Here is a 20640-nt window from a genome sequence, read left to right on the forward strand (position 1 = left end):
GGCCAGCTCGGAACGGAGGCTTTGAGTAGTTGTGGAGAAGGGTTTATATATCTTGAATGGTTTTTAATAGAAGAAATAGGCCCCTGTGCGTGCCCTGTGCATTAGGGGCCCATGTGCGTGCCCCATAGACCTGCCGGTTTTATTTGTTCTGTCATGTTTAAGATTTACCGTAGGAAAAGAGAAGAAAATATTTTAGCGCCATGAAACGTTCATTTACTTTAACCAGTAAAGACTTTATGTCCGAATATTTTTCGCATCCGCAACAGTTGCAACTGTCAGCAGTTTTTGCTGTATTTTTATGAAGTTTATTTACGTTCAAAATTTCATGAGCGTGGGTCATCACTATCTACTATTTTGTTTGCAGAAATGGCGTCCGCCGACGTCGCAAGGTGTTGTGATGATCCAAATTTTGCCGTAATTTGCTCATTTCTCGAAAAATTTGGTGAAAAATGTGGGATTACATATCCCTCTTTCTCCCGGCTTCAGCAAATGCTGGAGTCAACAGACGAAGGTGAGGTTCAGGCGGTCAAACCGCCACTTTATTTTGGGGGTTGCATTACCACTGAATTTGCACCGGCCCCTAGCTAATGGTATTTTGTGTTATTGTGTAATTTACACAGTATTTTGACATGTTTTCACTATCCTCACGCTTTTGATTGTCATCTTATCACTGTCTCCATTGCTGTTTGACCACAAAAGGATGTGAAATGCAAAGATTTAAAGCCAAAGCCAGTTGGGCAAACTAGGCGGCGGGAATCAAAATATGGAGGCATCAAAATATTGATTCTAGTGGGCGGAGCTTTGACCATATATGGGCATACGTGCAGACCATCACAGAAACGTCAATTATTCAGCAACCGGCTACAATTTCAAAATAGTTTCTTCACAAAATGAAGAGCAACGTTGAAGCTACCCGCCAGTCACGAAACAATAGCTCTAACCTCTTTGGTTAGTTTAGGAAAGCGTCTTGAAAATAATCAAGATATTGATTCATCACGGCGGCTAATCCCGGCGAGAATCAATATTTTGATTCCGCAAACAGCTGGCTAATCATTATTTTGATTCTGAAATCAGCTGGTTTATCAATATATTGATTCTGCGAACATACTTTCTGCAGACGTACTTCACCCTTCAAATTGATTTACGAGATGTTTCTTGTGTGCAAATAATGCAAATTCAATAAATTCATGAAGATATTATCAGCACAGGATCGTGTAATTTTTTTCTTGACCTTATTCCCACGGTAGACCAGGGATTTTCAGCACTCACCCTGGCTCCCTGCTCAAAGCTGCAAGCCTTCGAGGGAATGCGTTAAGGGAGCCGTGCTGACCTTTGTATAGGGGTTGTACCGAGTCGGAGCCGGAACCGAAGCCCGACCATTTTACTCGGAGCCGGAGCAGGAGCTGGAGCCGATTTTTTCCTCCGGAGCCGAAGCCGTCTGACATTTTCACGGCTCCACATCCCTGCTTTGTAGCATTGATTTTGAGTAAAAAAAAGTTAACTTATCGTCTTTCACGTGTTCATGAATGTGTTTCTACGCATCTGTATCCCGTCCCATTTCTGTGGAGTACAGTAGGAGATATTTCGCCGAACAATATCCTCAAGCCCGTTGCACAAATTGCACAATTTGAATGAAAATATGATACACGGATGTATTTGCATTCGCAAATAATACGATGATATTCATAACACATTTCACAACGATCCCTGCAATTGCCACACATTTACCATCACAAAGCCTTGTCGTTGACGCTCACACCCCATGCAAAGCAATACTCACTTTTAGGACACGTCTCTAATTCAATATAGCTACGTATTTGCAAAACATGCAGTTAATAATATTTGAAACTGAGACCTAACCAATAAGACATACCGTGGACAGGTAAGAAAAAAACAAATAAACGTCTGGAGAATGACCTCAACGTCTCGATGTTGCCTAATTACAAAGAGCAATTTTCGGTTTCGAATCAAATACATGAAATAAATATAAACAAAATTTGTACAGATACACTCAATATAGGGTTTATGATTAGCACGGCTACCTAAAACATCAATCCTGTCAGGTTGAGCCACTTATGTCCACACCCAAAGCAGGTCGCTTTGGAACACCCCAGTCCCCAAGATCCCATATTACCACCGAAAACGGTCACCAATTGGTCTACTGATCAGCATCTTCAGAACATTCTCGACCGAAACGCTATCAGTCCTGTCTGTGTTTTGGTTCGCTTCATCTGGGCTATGCGCACGTTTTTCTACTCCGGTTCTAGGGACGAGATAGCAGTCATCACGCGCTGCACCAGCTCGTTCTTTGACAGGTTGGTGACACTGTCGTCATCCGGCAGGATAAACACGTGGCGCATTTCACCCTCGGCCCCGCCAGCCACATACACACTTCCTTAAGTCATATTGTTTCTCGCCACGAGATCAAAGTTCAAAAGGTCGTGATGTAGGTAGTCTCCGCCCAGCCCGAGTCAGGTACTCCGCCGGTTGGTCGGGTGCGGCCAGGTCCGCGCAACGCCACCCTACTTCGGTCGACGCTCTGGTTGACAGGGATGGCGTTGTCATACAGTTGCCTGTCGACTGAACAGCGATTCAAGACATTCCTTGGCCCTCTGAAGCCGATCCCCGCAACGACCAGTGTTTGATCCTTGGTTGACCTGCAGCAAACAACAGAACACAATAATTAGGACTTTTGTGGACAATAAATTAGGAAACTATATGTGTTATTATTCCCCTTGTTCAGCAACTATTAATTTTAGAATGTATTCAATAAAAAATTAAATACTTAATGTCACTTAAATTTCCACTGAACGCCACCAGGTGCGCCAACAACTGTCATCTCATGCAGTTATATAAATTCTGCCAAAAAAGTAGATCTGAGCCCTGAGGCCAGTTGTACCAACAGAAAAATAGGTGGCTGCTGGATTTTTTTTTTGTCTTAAAGTTACTTCACATACAGAGCATGAACGGTACAGCCCTATCCGTTTACGTGCCCATCATGTTAACGCTCCATATGTGAAGCAGTCTTTAGGCAAAAAAATTCTAGCAGGCAGCTATTTGTGATGATAAAACTGGCCTCTAAAATTAACTTTGGCATGGACAATCCTGAAAATTAACTATCCAGCATTCCCTGGACAGCCGTACATTAGACACAATTTTCTTGAAGATCACGCATAATGTAAATATGGCTTACACCATTCAGCAACTTGCTTTTGTTACACTTAAAGTAAGCATCATTAAATATGTAGCAAAAATGGGCAAAGCAATTACAAGCCAAGCATACATACCTACTATTTAGATAAGGCAAACACGAACATGCACTACGACCTTTCAATCTTAACTCGGAACAAGTCAATAACCTAGTTGCCATTAAAAATTTAAATGCTACAAATTAAAGTTGTAGCAACAATTGGATGAGTGAGACACAAGCAGAGGCTAAAACATCCAAATTATGTAAAATACTGGACATGCACTGCCCCCATTTCATGAGTCCACCCAACAATTCTATCATGTGAGACAAAACATTAGGCTTCTTGTAACTAATTTATACCGTAACTTTTAAAGGACATCATATTTCACTGAAATACTACACCTAAGACATCATTTTCAAAAAAATATAGCTTAAAAAGACAATAGAAGAGTGCGAAGGCGTCCCGCGCCGCTGACGTCGCTACCGCGCCATGTTCCTAAAACCATCTCTTAAAACGAGTTTTCGGTAAGAAACGTTAAGATCACATGCCTGAAATTGAAAAACACACTTCAAAGTATCTTAAAATATGATCCATTGTTACTTACACTTCAGAAAAGGTCGCTTAAACAAAATAAAACCGGGAGCACTACGTTGCATCCACACACCCACGACGCCGGCGCGAAATGGCGGGAACCGGAAATCGTGGCTAGATGCAAAGTAAAAGAATATTTCTTATAAATGAATTATACAACTAAATAACTCATTTTTTATTTTCTTTTAGACAAAATTATGAAAAAATTACAAAGGCTCGTCGTTAATGATAAACAGAGCAAGTTTTAACAGCACGTTTTTGTTGAATTATGGCGGCGAAATCTTTGTGCCATTCGTAAAGGTACGCGCGACAAACGGCTGATAGCCATGCAGCGAAAAATTGAAGCGGGGAAGTTTTTTGTTTTGACTTGTCAAAAAATCTCGCCGTCATGGGGGTTATTTCCGCCGTAACGGGTCGTCTGAAGGTGGGAATGTCCCAAATTGAATCAAAATATTGATTCTATGCCCATATATGGTCAAAGCTCCGCCCACTAGAATCAATATTTTGATGCCTCCATATTTTGATTCCCGCCGCCTAGTTTGCCCAACTCAAGGCTATATAAACCAGGTAGAACGTTCCCGACGAAAAAGTGGTGACAAGCGATAATTAGTAGCCGCGACCCTCACTTGTTCAAAACTATATCCGCAAGCAGCATTTACAGGCTAGCGGAAATCGACCAATCGGCGTTCGGCAATACTCGACGCTGATTGGCCCGATGCTCGTGACGAAATTGCGGGGGACTGTAGCTATTCCCCTATGGCGTTTAATAGACTTACGGCTTTTGAAGGGGATTTATACCAGTTTTTGTCGGGTTTGAGGCCATTTTTGAGCTTGGATATTCTTTCTGTGACTTTTGACTGTGTAATAACGACATTTAATCATAACATTTCTATATACTACCGGTGTCACATCGGCCAAAAAGACCGAAGTACATGGGATAGACGGACCACTGCTGATGGGGCCACACATGTCGGCGTGTGGTCATCGGAGGTCCGTGAGGGTTCGACATAGGCCCTTCATGGGTCGGTATAGGCCCAGTGGGTCCAGTGCAAGCCTATCGGGGGCCGGTGCTGACCCAACAGGGCCCAGTGGCATATAATGTAAGGCTGTCTAGGGACGTTGAGGGCTCATGGGGGCCATATAGGACCAATAGGGACCACATCAGTCAATCAGGGGCCATTTAGGCCAATAAAGGCACTTCAGGGGACTTGAAAAGGTCATTCAAGAGCTGTGGTGGGCCCATGAGGGGACGGCATTGGTCCAGCAGGTGCAGTCAGGGGATGTTGTACGGGTTTCTCAGTGGCCCATTTGGGCATATCAGTGACCAATTTGGACCCAGCAGGGGGCTTTGTAGACCTATCAGGGGCTGGTGATGGTTCATCAGGGGCCAGCGTTAGTCCATCGGGGCACGGCATATGCCCATCAGAGGTAATTGCGAGCCCACGCTGAACAATGATGGCCCTTCAACGGCCCCTAATGGATCTACATTGACCCATGGGCCATGATGTGTCATGTATGCCCCTATGACAGGCCTACTCAGACCCCTGATGGACATTCCCGGCCTCTGATGACCCTATACTGAATGCTAAAGGGGCTCTAAGTTTCTCCAATAACCCTTCGTCAACCCATTATTACCATACGCTGGCACTAGGGGCCCCACATCAGCCGCAGGGCAGTCCGTGCCATGACAGCATGTCTTTTCGGCCGATATTACATCGGTAATATTTATTAAAATCATGATTTTATGGTGTCATTATATAGCTAACAGACATAAGAAATATATTTCAACTCGAAAACAGCTCCAAACAGCATATAATTTTAAAGAAACTCCTCCGAAATCCAAAAGCCTATTCGGGTCCATAGAGAATAACTGCGGTCCCCCGCAATTTCGTCACGAGCGTCGGACCAATCAGCGTCGAGTACTGCCGAGCGCTGATTGGTGAATTTTCCGCTAGCGTGTAAGTACTGCTCGCGGAACAAGAGTTCGTCGACAATCCTCCACAAACGTCTGTCACCATTTTTCGTAATGCTAAACAGCCGGAGCGTACCCCCCTGGCCCAACTGAAGCTTCATCACTGACCAATCATTAGGTACCTCATTTTTGCTGGTTTCGAGGCTACTGGAGATAGAACGACTTAATAATAGACATAATTAACATTGTATGATTTCCATGCATGTAATTGAAACCTGAGGTAGCAGGCATACAGGCCTGTTGTGACTTCATTTGAGATGATTTATTGTTTTGAACTTGTGCTGGGCCCTGTTTCAAGGCACGATGCTGCAGCGCACTGTGCTTTGTTGCTGTATTTGTGCAGTGTTTGAGACTAATTGCCTCGGTGCTCTAGCTGTGAATGTCTGAGTTTGTTGGTGTTTCCATTGAAACTGAATACTCAGTAGTCAGTGGTGCAGCGAGCTGTAGTGCCGTGCCTTGAAACAGGGTCCCGCTTAAAATGAATGTTAACATTTAGATAGGTATATGTTTTCACATTGGTACCTTCAAAAATAAGCCCCTTAAAAAGTGAAGCTTTTTGATTGATTTCCCAATGATGGATTATAAAGTAATCAGGTTTTGCACGAATATCAAAACATTCTGTACCATGCTGGTGGGTGGTTTCATGCCCCATTCAGGTTTTTTTGCAAATATCTTAGAAATGTATATTTGGCAGACGTTATCATGCATCTTTTCTGCTGACTGCCCATTTGAAAATCTCAGACCCTGGCTGTTCATGGACGGGTCACCAGGTCAAGCCAAGTACCTATCCCAGATTAAGTTCCAATGCTCACCATAGCTACACCAATAGAATGATCACTGAAGCTTTCAGTGAATGATAAGAATAACTGTATGCTCAAAACGCATATCTCAGAATTTTGATAGCATAAGCAGTCATGACATAAGTCAAGTCACCTTACCTATCTCAGATTAAGTTCCAATGCTCACCATAGCTACACCAACAGAATGATCACTTAAGCTTTAAGTGATTGATAAGAATAACTGTATGCTCAAAATGCATATCTCAGAATTTTGATAGCATAAGCAGTCATGACATAAGGTCAGGCTCATTTTGTGATTTCTCCATTACAAGTCAATGGGATAAAATTGAAATGCACCTCTTTTGGAACAGCTTCAAACTTCACTCTCAAATTATAAGAGAACAGCCTAAGGCTAACATGACACACTGATGTGCAACATCACCTATTCTGGTCAGGTTGTGACCTTGACCTTAGGTCAAATTTCCAAGTGGCCTTTCATTGTTAAAGTATAGTGGCAGTTCATTTGATGCAGTTTGAACTTTGACAAGAGGAACAGGATGCTGGCAAAATCAATGTGCCAGGCTTAAGTCAAAAGTTGGTGCAGAAAAAAACATTTTCAATAGAAATGTCATTTTTAAGAGTTTTTGTTCTGGAGGCTTAAAAGCTGATCATAGTTTAAATATGAGGACGCTGTCCAGAAGGAATATTAATAGAGCACCAATAAGCTTTTTCTATGGCATTGTAGCACTATTCATCCCTGAGTTATGTACCACTTTGTTGGAAACTGTCAAAATAGGTGAAATTTAACCCATTGGCTGCTGGGCCTCTGCGTCAGCTGCTGGCCGCTGGGGGGGGGGGCGTATACTTGCTCCCCTTTACTTCTGTGAGCATTGCACGTGCGAAATTTCGATGGGGTACCTCCAACTGACTTGTGCACGGCACCCTACTAGCTGGTCTCTAGTGATGTGCCAAATTTTAGCACAATCGGCCCAGCCGTTCTCGAGATCTGGAAGTGGCACCCTGCATGTGCGCACATGCAAAATGGGTGCCAACTGACTTGTGCACAGCACCCTACTAACTGTTCCCTAACCATGTACCAAATTTGAGCGCCATCGGTCCAGCCGTTCTTGAGATCTAGAAACGACCTTCAGTAGGCGGAACTATGGTCAAGCGTACCCATTTTCGGGAACGCATTTTCGTTCCCATGTTTGGGAACGATAAACCCAAATATGGGAACGCCATGTAGGCATTATTTAAAACAAGAAAAAGAACCGTTAAATGACGTCCAAAAAATATAAAACGATCGTGAACCGCCTGATATTTGTCTCAATATTGTTGGGAAAGAGTTTGATATTGTAAGGCCCATCGTAGTTTCAAATCATTCCCCTATTTCTAAAGCAGTCCATCATCCGGGCCGCGAGCCCAAATTTGGGAACGCTATCGTACACTGGCGCTGCAAGCGTTCCTTATTATGGGAACGGCGTACCCAAAATTGGGAACGATTTCACCGACGCCTTTCAGGGGCTCTTTTCATTAACAAGCATCACGTCCAACGCCGCAAATTATTGTTAACGCAACAATCATCAGATGACCTTTCCGGCAAGACCGTCGCATGTTTCGCCCGGTCTTCTGCGCTTTTATTCCCGTCGATCTCGCAGCGGGTACGCCCCCTCTGCAGGATTACGTAATTCACAACGCTCAGCGATGTTCAACAAGGTCTTCCATACCTATATCCACCGTCCGTGCCGAGGGTGGAGACATGTCAAGCACCTGTCTGTTTATCACCGATAGTTGACGAGTACAGGGAAGTATCCAAAAATGGGAACGCTGAATATGTTACACCCTCAAAACACCTAGTCCCAATGAAAATCTAGTTTTTTCCTTTCTTAATGAGTGTAAGTGGCAAAAGGCCTGATAGGATGGGCACGAGGAATGATCGAAATCAGCATAGAAGTTATAAATAAGCCACACAGAGCGACCTATATAAGAGAAATTCTCCCAAAACGATCATGCTTAGAAACACGGAAGACAAAAACCACGCACATGACGCTCCTTATAAAACAACGCTAAACAGCTAGCATCCAAATAAAATATGTCTTTCCGGGCTGATAAAAAACAGCTGAATAATTTTCGACCACTTAAACTGAGTTTACAACAGTAGTTCGGTAAAATCACGCACGTTCTACGCGGTCGTCCGCCTCGACACCAAATGTCAACAATATTACCTCGGGACTGTCCGCGTGTTCGCTTGCATATGTCAGCATCGGGTGTCGCTAGTATGAAACTTCATAACCAGGCGAAAATTATTATACTTGACCTCAAAATGTAAAAAACGCTTCATTTTCCTTAAAATTGCATGTTAAATGTAGTGTAACCCATGTTTTCACCATTCCGTCATTTCAAAAAATCATTAAAAATATCATTCGACGGTCAATTTCCTTGTTCAACGGTCAGATTGAAGATAATTTTATAGAGACTTAGTAGATACTTAAATTAGCGTGCACTTTTTTGAGACGTGATGCACTAATGAGTTTTAGTGGGCGAACGGCCGAAAAATTACCTTCCGTTCTCATAAATGGGAACGCCCGTTCCCATATTTGGGAACTCCGTTCCAAAATTGGGAACGTTCCTATATTTGGGTACTCATGACCATAGTTCCACCTACTGCCTTTGCACGTGCGCACGTGCAGCAGCACCCCAACTCTGGCACATGGATATGCATTGCCTAGTGGGTGCCTACCTACATGCCAACTTTCAGCGCAATCGACCAAGTAGTTACCGAGATATTGCAACTATTACGAAGCTGACACCTCTTTGTTTTGCACGTGGCAGGTGCATAAGGGGTCACCCACATGCATCGGGAATAGTCCAGTACTTGGTAGAAGGAATGAAGCTACCCTACAAAAATTACCGCTTGTAAATCGGTCAAGTGGTTGCCGAGATATAAGCCTCGCAAAAGCGTCCGCACGGCCGGCCGGCCGGCCGCTCATACTCAGAAATTTCCGTTAATCTAGGGAAAGACTACCTAGGTTCTGAAAAAGTGTAATAGGTTTATAGCAATCCTTGACCATTGTGTTTCAGTTCACGATGCGCTGAAGCACTTTCACATCCGACTGATGCGGAAGGCGAAGCGGCAGGTGAAGCCGGACCTGTGGGAGAAGGCACTCATCACGTTCAGCCGGCCCATCTGCAAACAGGACGCCTGGGAGCTGGAGCGGTTCGGCTACAAACAGGCCGACCTCGGCGTCAAACTCCGTGTCCTCAAGGTGCGTGCCAGCGGAGAGGCGGGAGTAGTTTTCGCGGATTGTGAAGCATCGCTTGTCAACAATTCATTGCATAGTTACTTTCCTTTTGTCAAGTATAATTTATATTGACAGTACCAATTTGCTTAGGTAAAATGGCTAATGGAATATAAATGCCTGCTTTTTAACCCGCGACCTGGTGGGGGGGGCTATTTTTTGCCCCCCCCCCCTCCAGACTTTTCGATATATCTCCAGAACCGCTGCGCCGATCGTCACCAAACTTTCAGTACCCTCCCGGACATCAATTTTACATATGGTGACCAAAAATTTTTCCAAAGGCTATGATAGGTTGGCCGGAAATGACGTCAGAGTGACGTCATGTTCTGCCGTTTTCGACCCAAAAAAGGGTTTCGCGGGAAGAGCTGTCAGGCCTATAGCTTTGCAAATACAGAAAAATCGGACATAAAAGCTGTAGAATTGACAGGGCTACAAAACGGCTATCTCGGATTTTTGAAATTTTTGGATTTTGACCCCCAAAAATCAAAAAAAAGTTTTTTTTGATATAATGATCGAAAAATCCAAAAAGTTTTTTGAATTTCGCAAAAACCGGAATATATGTGATAGTCCTTACCGCCTTCCATCCACATACCAAATTTGAGATTGATACCTCTTTTTTTTTGGCGAAGTTATAGCGAAAAAACTGTTCAAAATTGATGACGTCAAATTTTCGAACTCAATTTTTAGCAATTCTAGACCCCGTAGCGCAAAACAAAGACCACCATTAGACTCCCCGTGACGAGCTGCATCGAATCAATACCCATTTTATGCAAAACTATCAACTTTAAAATTTGACCTTTTTTGGCCTGACCTTGATCTGACCTTGACCTAAACTTCACCAGAAAGTGACCTAAGCCGTACCTGATAGTCTTATAACCAGCACCATTGAGTTGGAAATGAAAAATTGGCCATAAAACATGCATCACACAACCTTAGTAAAGTTGGGCTCATGTGACCTGACCTGTGACCCTTGGTGACCTGACCTGTGACGTGGCCTGGTATTGTCAGTGACCTCTAATAGCAACATATCTACTAGGCAACTGACGCCCTATCGCTGATTCTCGACAAAATGCGTTTTCCTCGGTGTTATAGCGCATTCCCTAGAAGACCCGTGAACGGTGAAACATTTCATCTTTGACCTGACCTGTGACGTCATCGGTGACCCCGAGGTCAATGAAATTTGGTTTCCTTCGACAAATTTGACAGGCCTTTCGAACGCCGTTTGAATTTTGCGGATCCGTCCAGTAGTTTCGGAGATACGAGGGGGGGAAATAGCCCCCCCCCCCACCACCACCAGGTCGCGTCATAAACAGACCCCACCAGGACGCGGGTTAACACACTGGCCTCGGCATTTGAGCTGCCTTGTATTTTACAGATTTATTTTCCTTAGTGAAAGTATTGATAATGCAAACCATATAATTATGTTAATCAAATTGATGTGGCATATTTATGTTGCCTTTGGGTAGCCGCCTTCGCCTGTGCTGCTTAGTTTACACATGCCAATTTCTCCCTTGCAGAATCTGTGTGAGGTGCAGTTTGACCGTAACAAGAAGTTCAAAGACGAAGTGAACAAGGAGAGTGCCACCGAGCTGCGGCGCCAGCCTCTGGGCCGCGACCGGCACGGCAACAACTACTGGTACCTGCTGGACGACGACTGTCAGCTGCGCATCTACAAGGAGGACATCGACGACGAGACCTGGCAGGTGGTGGCCACGTGAGTGATCGCGCGGCGGGGCACCGGGTGGGGATGCGTGGGGGCCGGGGGAGGCTGGGAGGATCCGACCCTCCCAGCCCCAGCCCCCCCCCCCATCTCAACTGAATCGGTTGAGGTGTGGGATTGAGATATCGGCGGAATCTCGGAGGGTGGTGGTAGGTCGTCATTGGAATGATGGTTGTCATGTTACGCACCGTTTTAAACGTTGGCCTCCTCACTCACCGTCCAGGAGCCAAACTGAAAGAGTTGGACACGGTAATTAATCCCATGATTATTTGTAACGAGCAGCGATAAAACAGTTTGTAACAAAGCATGGGTGCAATTAATATAGCGGTGGTTTTCATTCTCTCACGGGCAGTCACACTATGCCGATTTGAGAATATCTTGTAGGCTGGTAATGAATGGGTGGGAAATTGGTATGATAATCACCAGGTGTTTCAACACGGAGGCGGGCTGTTTTCAAGTGTTTCTATTATCAGAGAGCATGCCGTTTCTTGGTCCGTTCGTTTTTAGTGTCTGGGACTGTCTCCGTAGTCCGTCAGATACCGCAGTCCCCCACTGACATCTGTGTGCCGTCCGCTCTGCCGCCAGTGACCGGGAGAGCATGGTGGCGCTCATCCAGAGCCTGCAGACCGAGTCGCCCGTCGGCACATCGGTGGACAACTCGCAGGCCAACAGTGAAGAGGAGCTGCTGCAGGCGCCGGCCGCGTCCGTCGCCGCGTCTGTCGGCCGACCTCAGCCCAAACAGGAGCCGCCGGATCGGCCACCCGACAAACCGGAGCCGGCGCCCGACGAGGCTGAGGCGGAGGCGGAGGCGGAGGCGGAGGCGGAGGCGGAGGCGGAGGCGGAGGAAGAAGAAGAGGAAGACGCAGAAGCAGAGGCGGATGCCCCGGGCGCGGCCGACGATGTCGAATCCGATGAGCCAGAAGCTGAGGACATGGAACCTGATGTGGGGGCCGAGGAATCCGATGCTGACGTGAAAGAATCACTGACTGAGGAGGCCGAGACGTCCACAGAGAAAGCTGGGAGTGTAGAGGCTCCAGCTGAGGAACCAAGGACTGAGGTGGAGCCAGAGGTTCAAACTGATAAGGCAACAGCCAAGGATGAGGAACAAGAACCCAAGACTGAAGCTGAGCAATCCGACGCCGAAGCCAAGCAGCCTAAGGACAAAATCCAGGAACCCGAGCCTGAAGCTGAGGAACCTGGGGAACCTGGAGCTGAAGCTGAACCTGAAGAACAGGAGGTCAAGGCCCAAGAACCTGAGACCACCAAAGTTGAGGAACCTGACGCCAAGGTCCAGGAGCCAAGAGTCGAAGCTGATGCTGAGGAGCCGGAGGGAAAGGCCGATGAACCTGAGACCAAGGCTGATGAACCTGAGGCCAAGGCTGACGAACCTGAGGTCGCGGCCGATAAACCTGAGGCCGCGGCCGAAGAACCTGAGGCCCCGGCCGATGAACCTGAAACCACGGCCGATGAACCTGAAGCCACGGCCGATAAACCCGAGGCTGATGAACCTGAGGCTGAAACCCAAACTGAGACTGAGGAGCCCAAGGTTAAAGCTGAGGCTGAGGAACCTGTGGTTAAAGCCAACGAACCTGAGGTCGAGGCAGAAGAGCAGGAGCTAAAAGAAGAGGAAGGCGAAGAAACCGTTGTAGAACCTGAGACTGATGCCGTGAAACCGGAAACCCCGGCCGAGCAACCGGGGGTCGACGTGGCGGAACCTCAGGTTGAAACCGAGACGACGAAATCTCCCGCGACGGTTGCAGCATCGGAAGGGGGTGCTCCCGTTGAATTGTCGGAAAAGCTTTCCGTCGATTTCGGTGCAGTTGAATCGTGTGCAGCAGTGAAGGAGACAGATGCTGCCGAGAAACCTGAGGCTGAAATGGTCGAAGAGAAGGCTGTAGAGGCTGTTGTATTGGAATGTGAAAAGGAGTCACATAGTGAGGTCAGTAAAGCTCAAAGTCCTGACGCAAAGGAGAGCGTTTCTGCGAGTAGTGAGCAGGAAAGACCGCCTTCCGATATTGATGGCTCTGAGCTTGCCTCTGGCACAAAAGAAGTAGACGATAGTTCCGTCACGGTGGAGGAAACCTTATCTAAAGCAGAAGAGCCAGAAATAGCCGCAGACGCTGCTAAAGAACCTTCTGACTCTAACGAGGAACGTTCTCCGGCCGCAGATGAAGAGAACATCTCAAAGGGAAACAAAGACCAACCCTCTGTCGAGGAGGAACATGAAGCACAATCGCCTAGCGCGAAAGAAGACGCAACAAAGTCCCCAGGAGATGCCGCACGTTCGCCCGATGCCGTCGGCACCGTGTCTGTGACGGCAGAGTCTGACGTCGGCGTCGCTGACCAGAGCCGGGAGCCTTCCGTTGCCGCTGAAGGTTCTCCGGAGGCTCCTCCCGTGTCGGCTGGGGGACGCGAGCGGCCAGCGAGTGATGTTGATGCTGCCAGTGATGGGGCGCGGGCGGCGGAATGTGCGGGGGCCGAGGGGATTGCCAGTGCTGCTGCAGCAGTGGTGACCGGCACTACAGGGGACGGTGGGGATGGAGGGGAGGCTGTGGACACTGGGGACGGGGCGGCGGACAGTAGTGGAGCCAGTATTAGCGCCGTTCGGACCGGTCAGTCGGACGAGCACCGCGCAGAGTGTACAAACAGTGAACGGGATGTGGGCAGCGGGGCGACTGAGCCGGCCGGCGGCTCTCCGGCGGCTGTGGAGCCAGGAGACGCCGCGGTGAGCGAACCAGCGGTGGGGTCGGCCGCTGGTGAGCCGGACGTAACGACCGGCAGCGGTGTCGGCATCCCGGCTGACCCCGCGTCGACCGAACAGCCGGCTGCCATAGAGCAGCCTGTGCCGGCAGCAGAGGTCACGGGTACGGAGGGACCTGATTCACATGGGCAGAGCACTGAGGCTGCTGTGTCTGTGAGTGAGTCAGCCCCGCCGGCGGCGGCACACGCTGAAAGTGCTGAGTCGACGGAAGCCTTCCCGGCCGGCGCTGAAAGTGCTGAGTCGACGGAAGGTCCACCGGACAACACTGAGAGTGCTGAATCGGCGGGAGCCGTGCCGGACAGCGGTGAAAGTGCTGCGGTGACGGAAGGTGCACTGGACAGCACTAAAACAGCTGAAGCGGTGGGAGACGTGCCGGACACCGGTGATATGCAACCCGACACAGACACCGATCAACGGGACGCCGTACCCGCCGAGTCTTCGGAATCTCATCCAAAGTTGTCACCCAAGGCGGCTGATGAAATCGCTGACCAGGCGGCATCTGATCCGAAACCTTCGGAACCTGCCGTTGAGTCTGCATCCGGTGATGCAGAGACTGCCTCTAATGAGACAGAATCGGCGCTAGCTGCGGCAAAGTCTGCATCTGATCAGCCATCTGATGAGGGTACAGAATCAGCAGCGGTGGTAGATGAAGCAGCTGAAGCGTCGGGTGACGGTGGTGCGCCCGAGGTCAAGGAAGACACCCCGTCGCCGCCGGAGACTAAATCCCCAAACGCTGCCGCAGCAGGCTTGGAGGGGTCGTCATCGCCAACTCCTGCTGCCGTCTCGGCTACAGCGCCAGAGGAGAAGCTCTCAGAGGTCACTAGCGGAGACGATGTGGAGGCGAACGCTGACAAGGCTGCCTCGTCAGCTGAGGGCTCCTCTGAAAGCGCGTCCGCTGCTTCTGAGGAAGAAGTGAGTCGTGCAAAATCTGAGGAAGCGGGCTCCGGTGTGAGCAAGATCGCCGACGATTCAAGCGATAACTGCCAGAAAGAGGCCAGCGTTTCGAAGGAGGGGGCTGCTGAGAAACCAACCAGTTCCAGTGGGGATGACGCGTCAGCCGCGGGGCCGACGGACGGGGCGACAACGGCTGACGCCTCCGCTACCACGGAACTTGAGAGCGAACGGACGCAGAAGAGTCCTGAGGCCTCAGCTGCCCCGGAAACTGAGAGCGAACGGACACAGAAGGGTCCTGATGCCTCTGCTGCCCCGGAATCTGAGAGCGCCGGTGATACAGCTGCCCCGAGCTCGGAACCTGTCAGGGATGCCCCAGCTCAGAGTTCGGAAAGTGCTGGTGATGGCACCGCTCAGGCCTCTGAGAGCGTCGCTGATACTGCTGCTCCTGCCTCTGAGGGCGCCAGTGAAGTCACAGCTCCGGCCTCTGAGGGCGCTGGTGAAGCCCCAGCTCGGGGATCAGAGAGCGCTGTTGATGTCTCGGTTCCCGCCTCTGAGAGCGCGAGTGACGCCGCTGTTCCTGTTCCTGAGAGCGCCGGTGACGCCGCTGTAGAGACTGGCTCTGGTGACGCCCAGTCTTCTGTCACATCTAGTGATGACAAGCCGACAGCGGCGGACGCGGATGCTAAGAGCGGGTCGGGTGATACTGCCAGTGACGCGCCGGCCGCTGGAGGGGTCAGTGAGGCCATTGAGGACCCTCCGGTGGTGGTGACCGGTGCGGGTTCCGGGGCCGAGTGTCAGGGCGGCGTGCCGTATGGCTGGGTCAGTGAGGCGATCGAGGAGCCGTTGTTTATAGTGGCCGGCTCCGGGTCCGGCGCTCTCTGCGAGGGCGGGAACTCACCCGGCTGGGTCAGTGAGTCGGTGGAAGACCCGGTGCTCGTCGTCTCAGGCAGCGGCTGGGGCGCCCTGTGTGGCGTCGGTGGCCGGAGGCGGGGCGCCAGGGCGGCCACCCACGGGAACAACGGCCACGCCGAGCCGGTGGCGGTCGAGTCGGCGCCGGCGGCCGGCAACGGCGAGCTAGAGGGTGAGGGAGACGCCGGGTCCGTGCCGGCGGCCAAGAAACGCGGCCGGAAGAGGAAGAGCGAGATCGAGAGCCTGGTGGCCGCCGAGGGCGCGGAGGTGGACGACGGAGGCAGCCGCCGACGGTCGTCCCGGGTCGCCAAACTGCGGGAGAAGGAGGAGGAGCAGCGGAGGATCGAGGAGGAGGAGCGGCTGCGCGTGCTGAAGGAGCAGGCCGAGCTGAGAAAACTGCGCCAGCAGGAGCGCGAGGGCCGCCGCGCCCAGCGGAAGGAGGAAAAGAAGAAGAAACGTCGAAAGAAGAAGGCAGCTCTGGCGGAAAGTGATGAAGAGAATGATGATGAACAAAAAGCAAAGGCCAAGAAGAAGAAACGCAAAAAGAAGAAAAAGAAGGGCGGCGGCAATAACCCATGGGTGTCCTCTTCGGGGACCAGCTCCAGCTCTGAGGAGGACGAGGACGAGGAGGAATTATTCGCTCACCACGCCGCAGAGGAGGAGGACATATTCCGCTCGGACCACGAGTTCTCTCCAGAGTCCGACAACGACCAGCAGGAGTGGGTGCCGGTGAAGCACGCGCGCACGGCCCGCTCGGCGCGCAAGGTGGCGCGCACTGCCGCCAGCGACCCGCTGGAGTCGGCCTCGGAGGAGGAGTCAGCCGACGAGGTGGCCAAGGAGGACCAGTGCCGAAAGTGCGGCCACGGCGACCACCCCGAGTGCATCCTGCTCTGTGACGACTGTAACGCCGGCTGGCACACCAACTGCGTGCGGCCGCCGCTGCTCAGCATCCCGGAGGGCGACTGGTACTGTCCGCCCTGCGAGCACAACCGGCTGGTGGCGGCGCTCACCGCGCGGCTCGAGCAGTTCGACGCCGCCCTCCAGCAGCGGGAGAAGGAGCTGATCCGCAAACAGCGGCTCGACTACGTCAACATTAGTATGGGCAACGTGCTGCCAACGCCGCCTCGGCGGCCTAAGAAGCCGCGCAAACGCGAGGACGACGGCTCGGAGGCGTCGGTTGGCGAGGACGGCAGCAGCTCGGAGGACGACTCGTCCGAGGGTGACTCCGAGTCCGAGTCGGAGGACGACTCGGAGTCCTCTGAGGAGTCGGACGAGCCCATCTACACGCTGCGCGCCCGCCGCCAGGTGGCCGAGGTCAGCCAGAAGGTCAAACAGTTCGACGAGCTCATCGATGACGCCATACGGGTGAGTGGGGAACCGCGGGCGGCCACGGCGGGCTGGAAATTAGTCAGTCACACAGTCTTTGGGAATCTATAATAGACTTTGTCGCAAGATTCTCGTGAATCATACGCTAACCATTTATGATTTGTTGTGAACTTTATAATCGACGCACTGGGATCAACTAAGTCGCTTGAGTGGCTAGTGATGCGTTTCTATCGGGCAAACATAATGCACGGCAATATTTTCGGCGTGTTTTTGTGTGTCAAAGCTGCCTACTATGCTACCATTACTTCGCTCGTTTTTACCAACCAATGTCAACGCCTTGTAAATCTTCTAGTGCATTTGATGTTGTCTCCCCTTTGGCCCACCGCCGTTGCTGATTGCCTCTGCTCTTCTGTCTGACAGGACGAGCTGGAGTATGTGCGCGGCGCCGGTAACGCCGGCCGAGGCAAGGCTATGGAGAACATCACTGAGGCTGAGGCCGCCGATAAAGCACCTGCCGAGACCGCTGCCGACGAGCAGACGACCCCTGCCGCCGAGGATACCGCCGACGCCGCCCCGGCTGCTGCCGCCGCTTCCGAAGCCCCCGCCGACGCCGCATCATCGTCAGACGAGGAGGTGGCGCCGCCGCGTCCGACAGCGGCCGCCCGCAAACGAAAACGGCGCATCAATGACCTGGACGACACCGGCGACGACGACGATGACGAAAAGGACGCCAGCTTCAAGGCGACCAGCGAGTCCGAGGCCGAGGAGGACGAGTACAATCCTGACGAGCTCTCGTCGGCCGAGAGTGAGCTGGAGACGCGCCGCGGCCGGCGGAGAGCGGCGCGCGAGCCCACCCGGCGCTCGGCGCGCGCCGGACGACGGCAGAGATACGTCTCTGACGACAGCAGTGACGAGGAGTGGGGCGCGCGCCGCGGGAAGCGCTCGCGGCCGATGCGCGACTTTGTGGTCTCCGGGGACGATTCGGAAGAGTCGGACGGCACCTGGGGACGCAAGAAGCGCCGGAAGAAGGCGCCGCCGCGCGCCCGGTCGGCCAAGGCGCGGAAGAAGGGCGGCGGTAGCGGCGGCAAGGCGCGGCCGAAGAAGCGGCGCGCGTCCGGGGACCCTCCGGCGGAGAAGCCGCGCAGGCGGGTCAAGTACGCTGAGCCGGAGGAGCAGCCGGAGCCACTGGCGCGGCGCACGCGCGGCAAGGTGACCAACTATGCAGCGATCCTGGAGTCCGAGTCGGACAGCGACACACTGAGGCCCATCGAACCGATGAGCTTCGGCCGCAAATCGAAGCGCAGCTCATCGGAGAGCGAGGACGCTTACAAACCGCCTGCCGATGAAAAGAGCGAGTCCGATGAGCCGGTGGAGAAGGAGGCGGAGGAAGAGGCTGGAGAGGAGGAAGAAGAGGAGCTAGACAGCGGAGAAGACATGAACACCATTCCTCAGAAGAAGGAGAAGCCCAAGCCGACTCCGCCGAAGGAGAAGGCTGCGGATCCGCCGGCGGCTGAGTCTCCTCCCCGGCAGGCAGCGGCGGAGCCGGCGGCGGCGGCCGACTCGCCGGAGCCGCAGGAGGAGCCGGAAGAAGAAGAAGAGGAGGAAGAGGAAGAAGAGGACGAGCCGGAGCCGACGGATCTGGCTCCGGCGGCGGAGCCGACGCCGCTGGAACCGACGGAGCCGGCCGCGCCGCCGCCGCCGCCCACCGCGCAGCCCCTGGAGCCGATCCAGCGGTCGCCGAGTCCGCCGGCGGCGCCACAGCCGGGCAAGGCGCCGCTGCACCCGCCGCCGGCCGGCATGGCGCTGCCGCCGATGCGGCTGGGCGGCCCGCCCGGTCCCGGCGGTCCCGTGCCCGGGATGCCGGGCGCCCCTCCGCCGGCTGGCGGCCGCGGTCTGCCGATGAGCATGGCCGGTGGTCACATGGTGGTGCGGCCGCCGCCGCGCTACCCGGGCGGCCCGCCGCCCGCCTCCATGCCACAACCATTCCACTCGCACCCGGGCCTGCCGGTGAGCGTGGCGGGCGCCACCCACCCGGGTCTGCCGGGCCACCACCCGTACGGGCCGCCCGGCGCGCCGCCGCCGCACTTTTACGGCGGCGCGCCTGGCCAGCCGTACCCGGGCCTCCGGCCGCCGGCGTCAATGCCCGGCGGTCCGGCGCCGAGCCCCCATCAGCCGTGGCGGACGGGGCCGCACCCCGTGTATAGCATGCGGCCACCGTACGGCGCCGGTCCGCCGCCCCAGTACGGGCCGCGGCCGGGCGAGCCGCCTCCCGGTCCGCCGGGTCCGCCCGGCCCTCCGCACGGGCCGCCTCAGCCGCAGCAGCCGCCGCCGCCGCCACCGCCGACATCGTCCGCCAGCCAACCGCCGCCGGAGGCTGACGGCAGCCGGGAGTTCGGCGGGCTGGTGTCCTACTTCACCAGCCAGGCGCAGAACGACTGAGCACGCCCGTCTGACTCATTCTCGCCGCCCATATTCACTCACACATCATACATTCACGCGCGCGCGGCGCCGCGCACCGCCAGGCCGGCCGGCGAGTGGCGCCCACCAGCGCCGCTCTGCGCGCGGAGGGAACCTAGAGCTATTTATTTCCCTCTCCGTTTTGTGCTGGTGCGCCGCCGGCCTGCCCTCCATTGCAGTCATTCGGGGCCGGGGTGTCCCGTGTCCGCCAGCGGCGACGGCCGCCGATCGCGCCAGTCGGCCGCAAGGGTATCAGCTATCATGTCGATTTACTTTTTAACATTGCGAGCGTTATTGTTTGGAGTCGGGTGTAGTTGATGCATCTCCGTGTTTTGTACGATATGGTAGTTGGAAAATGAAGTGAAATATATGCGCTTCGTATCATAAACAGCTTTTGCTGTTTGCGACCGGGAGACAGACTTATCGACACTACCGGGAAAGGCCAAACTACTTTTCTACCCGACTTGCTATATTACAGGGGTTACAGGGATCACATATACTTTCTTGTAAACGCCGATAAATTATGCTCTAAGGCCTGTCACGATGACCTAAAGTAAACTAAGTCAGATAGCCCTCCTCACTAACATAAACTCAGTGGAAAGCGCAACTGCTATCGTGACGACCAGCCACATAAGTATTCCTCATTTCAAATCGGGGGTGGACGAATGTGCCGAGTTGAGGTAGCACGGACGCAGCAAATCCGCCGCCGCCCTAGCGGTGACCTTGACCTCCGCCGTCTGT

General features: G+C 52.5%; 1 protein-coding gene and 1 long non-coding RNA gene across 3 annotated transcripts; one reads left to right on the top strand and one right to left on the bottom strand.

Annotated features, from left to right (window-relative positions):
- The first annotated feature begins 358 nt into the window (after window positions 1-358).
- LOC122389137 (microtubule-associated protein futsch-like) lies at window positions 359-20287 on the top strand. Of its 2 annotated transcripts, none has more exons than XM_043380854.1 (5): window positions 359-511; window positions 9615-9799; window positions 11350-11546; window positions 12138-17481; window positions 17863-20287. In XM_043380854.1, exons 1-5 carry the CDS (start codon window positions 367-369, stop codon window positions 19879-19881), a joined length of 7890 nt encoding a protein of 2629 aa, XP_043236789.1. In that variant the 5' UTR covers window positions 359-366; the 3' UTR covers window positions 19882-20287. The 2 variants fall into 2 exon arrangements, with proteins under 2 accessions (XP_043236789.1, XP_043236790.1); XM_043380855.1 differs by lacking the exon at window positions 359-511 and adding an exon at window positions 5814-5872.
- On the bottom strand, window positions 1633-3901 carry LOC122389139. Its single transcript, XR_006257917.1, has 2 exons — window positions 3796-3901; window positions 1633-2657 (listed from the first exon to the last, which is right to left on the bottom strand). It is a non-coding gene; the product is annotated as an uncharacterized LOC122389139 (long non-coding RNA).
- Window positions 20288-20640: the final 353 nt, after the last annotated feature.

This window comes from Amphibalanus amphitrite, unplaced genomic scaffold, assembly GCF_019059575.1.
Source record: "Amphibalanus amphitrite isolate SeventyFive unplaced genomic scaffold, NRLGWU_Aamphi_draft 000344F_arrow, whole genome shotgun sequence".
NCBI lineage: Eukaryota > Metazoa > Arthropoda > Thecostraca > Balanomorpha > Balanidae > Amphibalanus > Amphibalanus amphitrite.